Source organism: Phragmites australis, chromosome 9, assembly GCF_958298935.1.
Source record: "Phragmites australis chromosome 9, lpPhrAust1.1, whole genome shotgun sequence".
Lineage (NCBI taxonomy): Eukaryota > Viridiplantae > Streptophyta > Magnoliopsida > Poales > Poaceae > Phragmites > Phragmites australis.
The window spans coordinates 12,127,811-12,136,356 of NC_084929.1; the positions used below are offsets into that span (position 1 = coordinate 12,127,811).

The following is an 8,546-nucleotide window of genomic DNA, read 5'->3' on the forward strand; positions in this document are numbered from 1 at the left end:
TGTACAATGGTAGAAGAAGCAAACAAGCTGAAGTAAAGACGAGCACATTGCCACATCCGAAGAAACAGGCGAGACGAGCGAACTTTCGCATGGGCCCGAGGGTCGTGGACGCGGCGCGAGCTCACGGCCAGCGGTTGGCCACGAGGAGATAAATGCCGACCCACCTGGCCTGTTCCTATAGGCTCCCCGTCCACTACCCCCAATCCAGACATGGCACCCCACGCGCGTGCCACCCATCTCCACCCCTCCCTCACATCCCACGGCCCCCATGCCCAACACATGTTCGACCTCCTGACGCCCCAGCGTCCCGATGGCTCCCGCACTCACCTCCAACCCGCCCTCCTTCCGCCCCCTCTCCTCCCCACTCCGCCGCCGCGCCGCCACCATCCTCTGCCGCGTCGGCGCCGGCGGCAAGCCGGGCAAGGACTCCGGGGCGGATGACGATGCCAAGAAGAGGCCCGGCCTCTTCGTGGACTTCAGCAAGCTGACGGACGCCAAGTCGCTGATACCGGCATTCCCGTCGCAGGCGGCGGGGTCGATCTTCGCGGACGGGAGGGGAAGGAAGGACCCGCAGACTGTGTTCGTTGCAGGCGCCACGGGGCAGGGTGGTGTTCGCATCGCGCAGACGCTGCTGCGGCAGGGGTTCGCCGTGCGCGCGGGCGTCCCGGACCTCGCGTCCGCGCAGGAGCTGGCGCGGCTCGCGGCAGCGTACCGGCTCATATCCCCCGCGGAGGCGCGCCGGTTGAATGCGGTGGAGTCGGACTTTGACGACCCCGAGACGATCGCCAAGGCCATTGGTCCCGCTGCCAAGGTGGTGGTAACCGTCAGCCCGGCCGAGAAGGGGCCAGAAGGCGGGGGCGTCACCACCGATGACGCGCTCCGGGTGGTGCAGGCCGCGGACCTCGCCAGCGTAGCGCACGTCGTGGTCGTGTATGACGAGGGGGTCAGCGGCCTCGGCGGCGATGCGTCCACGTACAATGTGCTCGAAGGCTTGACGTCCTTCTTCTCGAACCTCTTCTCTCGCGTGCAGACGCTGCCGCTGAGGGAGTTCTTGGCCAAGATGGCGGAGACTGATGTCAGGTATACACTAGTCAAGACTTCGCTTACCGATGACTACAGCCCTGAGAGCTCCTACGCCTTGGTCCTGGTCAAGGAGGGTGCATCGCCCAGCACGACTTCCACTACAGACACCGGCAAGGTTGTATAAGCTCGTAGCCTTGACTTTCCAATGGCTACTGCGTGAAGGTCTGTGTTGTTGCTTAATGCATAGCTGAGTGCATTTGTGTACTTCTTTAGGTGTCAAAGTCACAGATTGCTGCCCTTGTGGCTGATGTCTTCTCCAACGTGGCAGTCGCTGAGAACAAGGTACGGAAACTATACTGGTATGCAGACAATTTAATAAGCAATTTTTTGCCACAACCCTGCGGGGAGTAGTAGTACAATTGTTTGTGCAGTGGAACATGAAGGTTTCACAATTTGTGAAGATTAGATTGCTGGCATTGCTAATTCGGTTATATAGTATCCATACATCAATATTCAGGCCATGTACATGTTTAGTGGTCTAAATGTAGCATCTCACTGATCAGTTACAGCAATATCAACGTAAGTCTGCAGTGCGGACATCCATTTGGTTGTCTACTTCTGAGTTCTGTCAAGCTGTGAGCGGAAGAACTAGGGAATGTCGTTGAAGAGTGAAAAGCAATTAAGTGAAGGCATGCAGATAGAAATATAATATGTGTTAGAAAATAAGCAGATAAAATACATTCCTTGGTTCTGAAATTTAGTTCCAGAAGATTCAGTAAATTAGTAGTATTGCAAGTTAGAACAGATTATGATCCTCTTTTTACCGGATGCAATCAATAGTATCATGCTCGAAATTTTGAAACCATATGAAAATTATTCAGAACATTAAAAGGAATGCAAATTTTGATCTGCTGCCCATTGGCGTACATCATCACAATCTAACAGAGTGAGAAGCTTCTGATCTCGTCTTTCAAAATGTCGCTTCATCAAGTTGCTGACTTGCTATTTTAGACTAATTGATCAAATTATCAATCCCAAATCCTTCTAATTTCTGTCATGAACAATGACAAATATGATTATCTTTCGTCACTGGACTTATTTTCTTTTCTGATTTATTATTTTTATACCCATTATATGCAACCTTCCATTATAGTGACAAGAAAATTGATCCCCCCTCATCCGGTTTCCGTACTTACTCATGTTCCACTTAAATTGATAATAATTTTGTTATTTTCTAGGTTGTTGAAGTTTCTACTAGCTCATCAGCAACATCCAAGCCCGTAGCAGAGGCTTTCACGTGAGTAGCAATCACCATTTTTACTTCACTGATATGTTCCTTGACTTCGTTGTTATGGATAGACTTCTGTTTTATGTCTTGGATTACCATAATGACCTTACCATTGAAATGACAAATGGAAAATATCACTGAAACAGCTTGATGTGTTTATTTAGTAAAAAGGACATAAACACGCAGATCAAAACTATTATGAACCTTAATACACAAAGGACTACCATGCTGAGGAAGAACAGACAACATGGTTTCATGGGGATTAGGGCATTGGAAGGAGTTAGAACATAGATTGGGATGAGAGAATAGTTTTATTCTTTTGTGCTTGATTCATAATGGATATCAGGCTATCGTTTTTTAGGAATGACTCGAGTTGACTCCTAAGAGATAATCTCTAAATTCACAAAGAGTCCATCCTGCACATGGTGCATCTGCACCCATTATCAGTATCACTCATTTTCCTTTGAGATTCAGGCGTGCATTTTGCAGATATATACATAAGCTTCTCCAGACCATACAAACGCACGGCCACTCTTAGCACAGTATTCTTTTCTATTTCCTCGTTATCTGTCCATATTCTGATACAAAATTTTGAATTATTCTTTACTTTTTGGATGAATTTTTGTATTATTCTGGTATATTGTATTGTTAGCTTCTCGCTTTCATAATTACGCTGATGTATGCCTGTACCCTCAAAGAGGATATTTTAACCGTACACTTTACAGTCCTAAGAAAAGAACTGACCACTTGACAAGGATCTGTTCTCTATGTATTTTTAATTAATGAGTATGTGAAACTTCAAGATTTTCTTACGATTCATTACTTATTCTTCGTGCTACAATGCGTGCATGTTCTCTCAACAGAGCTATCCCTGAAGACAGTAGAAGAAGGGAGTACCAAGAAGGTGCCGCAAAGGCAAAGGCAGAAGAGGAGGCCCTGGCCTCACAGCGAGCTGAAGAGGCTGCAAGTAACCCGCAAGCCAAGAGGCAGATGGCACCCTCAGAAGAGGCAGCTGCAAACGTGGCGAACGAGGCCCAGGCCTCCCTGGAGAACCTTCTGAGCAGAACTAAAGGGCTTAGCGCAGACTTCTCCTGGGAGAAGCTCAGCACACAGCTTGCAGAAGCAACTACTGCTCGGACCTCCACAGAGAAGGAACCGAAGGCACAGATTGCTACGGTGCGAGGCCGAGCGAAGGCGAAGAAGCTGGCACCACAGAGAGCCGTCGTGAAGCTAGCGGCGCAGAAGGTGCAGCCAAAACCGAAGCAGTCGGATCCCAAGCCGGAAGTGAGGCCAGTGTTTGGTGGCCTCTTCAAGCAAGAAACAGTATACGTGGACGACGACTGAGGGAATGAAAGCCATTTTATCTTCTCTACGTGATTTCTGTCCAAGGCTTTGGTATGTTCTTGGAATGTGAATGAGTAAAGATGTATAAAATTGGCTGCAACAACGCATTGTTCTGTCGATGGATGACCAACCCCTATTTCGTTGTGAAGAACTTGTTCGATGGCCTCAATAGTTTTACGGAAAGGTCAATCTTTCACTTTTCTTTTCCTTAAGAGGAAAGGGTAGTCCAATGTTATAATGCTTCTTGTAATACTATCTTATTGGTTCCTCCGTTGTTTTTTACATCCGAGTGGAGAAGGCTTCGATACATCTTCGGAGGCAACAATCGCTGCGGGACAGTGGGCTCGTTTTCGGTCATTCGGGGTAGGGCTGTAATTATGTAATTGTGCTCATTTGTACCATAATGCCTTTGTGAGGGGTAGGATTTGTAAACCGCACCTATGGTGGCCGGGTACGGGCTATAAATAGGGCCACACTGTATCCGAAAAAGGGGGAAAAAGACTGTTCCACCTCTAACATGTGTCACTCTGATGGCCTTTCGATATCTCTGTATCCGAAGGCCCGTCTTGTCTGGGATTTCGGTCCCAACAGACCGGTCACCGAGCGGTTTTTGCGGTAAACCACTTGGTTTATGCGGTAGCCAAGAGTCCAAAATAGACCGATTTGCAGCGAAAACCGAACGATTTTGAGCGATTACCGAGCGGTATGGACGCGTTATCAATAATTGTGTAGGACAATCATAAAAGACACAAAAAAATCACCAATAAATCAGGGAAAAAATAGTATAATACCATGGTATGTTTTGTAACATAAAAAAAAAATTGGCATGACCTTTGCTATAGCAACTCTGCCTTAAACTCAGCCTATGTTTGCCCTGTCTATGCAGAAGTGGTTGACTATTATCCTTACAAAATGGCATAAAACTTAGGATCTTACCACTCATAGACCCACTGAATAGGAGGCTCTGACTGAGCATCGGGGATATGATAGTGGTATGGATACGATCCAGAACCACTCTCCATGCCATAGCTGCTGGAATAGCTCCCAATATCTTGTGGTCCCTCGTGTCCACCCTGTATTATATGCCTTTGTGAGGATGGGGTACTATGGTCCTGATCCTGTGTGGCATACAAAAACTGACTCTCACCAGTGAATTGCACGGGAGGAACGACAGAGGATTGGCATGGAAGAACATTGCCACCTTGACCATCATCATTACCGCTGTTTGTCTTTGAGCTACTGTCATTCAATTCTTGGTAAGTTGGGCTCTTTGGGTCACTATCCGTGCTCTCATCGTTGTGCACTTGTCTTTTTCCCATACCCTTAGTCTTCTTACTCTTCTTTGTATGCGTCATTTGCTTCTTCCTCTTTCCCATGTGTGTGTCACCAACCACTGTAGCAGCCCACTGCTGTAAGTGCTGTATGTTCGCTGTATCTGTCACCAGGTGAGTAGCAGGGGTATGTCGCTATCTGTGTCCTCCTCGTCAAGCTCAGGGGCTGCATTTGATCTGCTGGTCTCCATCCAGTCCCGGAGCGGATTGTTCTCCTCGTTCAATGTGAGCTCCATAAGCCGCTAAAATAGATCATCATCAACAGTCGACCTGATACCTGCATCCAAATTGTTTTGTATTCTCAGGTTGTAGTTGACATATACCAACTTATGGAGCTTCTTGTAGCTTAAACGGTTGTGAACTTTGGTGTGGATAAATACAAATGTACTCCAGTTCCTCTCACACCCACTAGATGAAGCGCACTGAGACACTAGGCGTCTGGCAAGTATTGATGGTGTAGATGTAGACGAACCAAACATAGACCATCATTACGCTGCAAGTAGGTAAAGTGATATGAGGCTCGGAAAAGTAGATAAAATGATGCAACAGATAGATATAAAAAGATTTTCGTACCAAGATGAGTCCTGCCGTCACAAGCCATCCGTGCAGCGAGCGGACCTGCGAACGAGAGAGACTTTGTCTGATATGTTTCAGCCTCAATAAGTGCTTCCGTGGCAATACTAACATCGGTCATCCTCTTGAATGCCGCACGGAGATCTTCGAACAAGTTTGGACCCGTGCCATACGCGTAATACGTGCGGGGGTTCAGAGCAGCCGCTCCAAGTTGATGATCGAAGCATTAGTACCATAAGCATTAGAAACATAAGCATCAGTACAAATAAGATAGCAAGTGTTAGGAGTGTATTACCGGCATTCTTGTAGGTCCCATTGGCTAGATCATGCATTTTGCGATCAATAATTGCCATGTACTTTTCAAAAGAATCCCTATCATTGCGATACAATGCCTCGGACTCCTGCTTCACAACGGTGTATCTCAGGAGCACCTCACTCAATGTTGGCACCTTGTCCTGATCAGCAAAGCGAAGGAATGCATACAATGGCTGAATAGAATTGACAACCATTTTAAGATTGTCCCACCATGGTAAGCTAGATAGGCAACTATGTGCATATCTCCCAATATCAGAACTAATATATCGAGACTGCTGGAGCTCACTAGATGCCATCCATTGCATGAACCTATCCATTCGGCGTAGAAAGCTATCAAAAAATAGGTAGTTTGTGCCAAATCTTGTGGCATTCCACCTCACCAACTCTCCACCAATCGTGGCCTTCATCATTTCATGTAGTTTTGAATGATTGTACAGCCATCGCGATATGGACCTTGCACTTTGGATGACCATGTCGTGTTCTCTAAAATCACCAACTGATTTCAACATTAAATTTATTGTGTGCACCACACAAGACTGCCACGCGATAGCAAGATATTCCTTCTGAGAACCTGACATGCCTTCTTGTAGTTGGACCCGTTATCAGTCACAATCTGCGCAATATTTTGTGTCCCCAAATCATTGACCACTGCTCTTATCTCCTGCATAAAAGAATGAACCAAATAAATATGCAACAACTGAAATACTATGTTACCAACTTAGCAAAATAATGTATCTTGTTCAAATACTTTGCATCTTGACTGTAGCCAGTCGCATCTACAGACTTGTGAAAAAACATACAACCATTGCAATATAAGAGAAAATTAATAATACTCATGTGCGTCGGTCCCGTTCACGAATCGCACATTAGCATACTCTGGCCATTCTAGCTTTCACTTTTCAAATATTTTCTTCAATGCACTTTCGTTCTCGTCCAGATACTTACCATCTATATCCCAACCAGTTGGAGATGGTACCACCTCGCCTGTTATGGAACAAATGGTCAGAAGTAAAAAAGAAAGAAATATGTCAACAATAAATTCATTACAAACTTAATCACTCACCCTATTTCTGTGTTTCTTTCACTACAACGACAAAGAATACATCATCCACCCTTCTACCAGGAATGCCTCAAGTGGGAAAAATTTGGACCATACCAAACTAGTAGCTTCCTTCGCTTTCTTTTCTTTTGCACTCCATGACCTGGTGTCAATCCTTGGCTGCACAGGGGCTTTTGCTAAAGCAACATTGTAATATCTGACACTTGGTGGTGGCTCCCTTGTTGAAGATGCTCTCCTAAGCATCCTCTTTAACACAAAGCCCCCTCTGTCACTACCACTACCACCTTCATACTCGTAGGACTCACCTACCCTCCTCCTGAACTCTTGCTCGTCCCTCGACTAAGCCATGACACGCTGCACTTATTCATCTTCTATGTCCTCATTGTCGCTTGTCAAATCTACCTGAACTCTTGCTGATTCTTGCCTTCGAACCCTCTTCTCAGCCTTTCCCTTCCTCTTATCTCTTGCCCTATCTAGCTCACGTTTGAAATAATCACACACATCTGGACAATGTATAACATTCGATCCGGGCCCTGCCAAATGTTCTTTCAACCTTGTGGCACTATCGCCTTTCTTTTTCTTATTGTAGTAATTGCACCTAAACCTAGGGCCAAATTGTCCCCGTGCTGCCACATCACATCTCTATCCATCATCAATTAATTTGCGATTTCTCTGTTGGAAGAAGAAAACTCAATGGTTAACTTACTAATAAATATCTCCATACATGTTCAAATCGCTAGTAAACTCAATTGAACAAAAATTATCAATAATTAGCCTACTAATAAACTCAATTGAACGAATATTAGCAACATTAGCACCTAAAATTGCTAGTAAATGGTCGATTATCTTGCACGAATATTACAAACATTCGCATGTATACAGTAACCGATGTATAAGGTCCATAACCGAGTGAATCAACCGCTACATCTTCCTAATCGACTACACGACGAACTGCTGCCCTTCTAACACTGCTTACCAACCATTATACATGAAAGAACGCTACTAAACGGTCGACAACCGAACACATCACGCACTGCATCGTCGAAATCGAACGCAGACAACCCCTACCGACCCCATATCCATGATTACCAACCGAGAAAATGATAAATCGCTGAGTTTGAATGGTTACCGAGCTTGCTTCGTCGGTTACCGACCTGCAGCAGGGAAGACCGCGCAGCTCGGTGGATACGGTCGGTTACCGCTGTGATGCGGTCGGTAACCGAGCCCCAACGCTCGATAACCACTCCTGGAATGCCGAAATCCCGCCAGAGAACAGCGGATTTGGTCGGGCGAGCACTGAATCTACTTCTTCGGCTACGAGAAATGGCGTGGGGAATTTCTACTGTGCACAGCGCTCTCCACACCGCCGGCAACCTTATCCATTCCACGTGGGCTGAAACAGGCCGTAGAATACTGTGCATTCGGCCCATTTAACAAATTGGCCCATTAAACCGAATTCCAAACTTTGGTCGCTAATTTGGAGATGTAAACGAGATTTGTTTCGAATTTTGTTTGCACAGATACTCTTAAAATTATCTCTAGTTTTTTATGGAATTTTTTTGGATTGTTTTGAGTTTTTTAAGAATCAGTTTGAATTTTTTGAATTCAAATT

The 8,546-nt window shown here is 45.7% G+C and overlaps 1 protein-coding gene across 1 annotated transcript; it reads left to right on the plus strand.

The window, feature by feature from the left end:
- Nucleotides 1-203: 203 nt before the first annotated feature.
- LOC133928648 (protein PLASTID TRANSCRIPTIONALLY ACTIVE 16, chloroplastic-like) lies at nt 204-3,923 on the plus strand. The gene is made up of 4 exons (XM_062375069.1): nt 204-1,198; nt 1,297-1,365; nt 2,262-2,320; nt 3,175-3,923. The coding sequence occupies exons 1-4, from the start codon at nt 311-313 to the stop codon at nt 3,653-3,655; spliced, it is 1,497 nt and encodes a 498-aa protein (XP_062231053.1). The 5' UTR covers nt 204-310; the 3' UTR covers nt 3,656-3,923.
- The last annotated feature ends 4,623 nt before the right edge of the window (nt 3,924-8,546 follow it).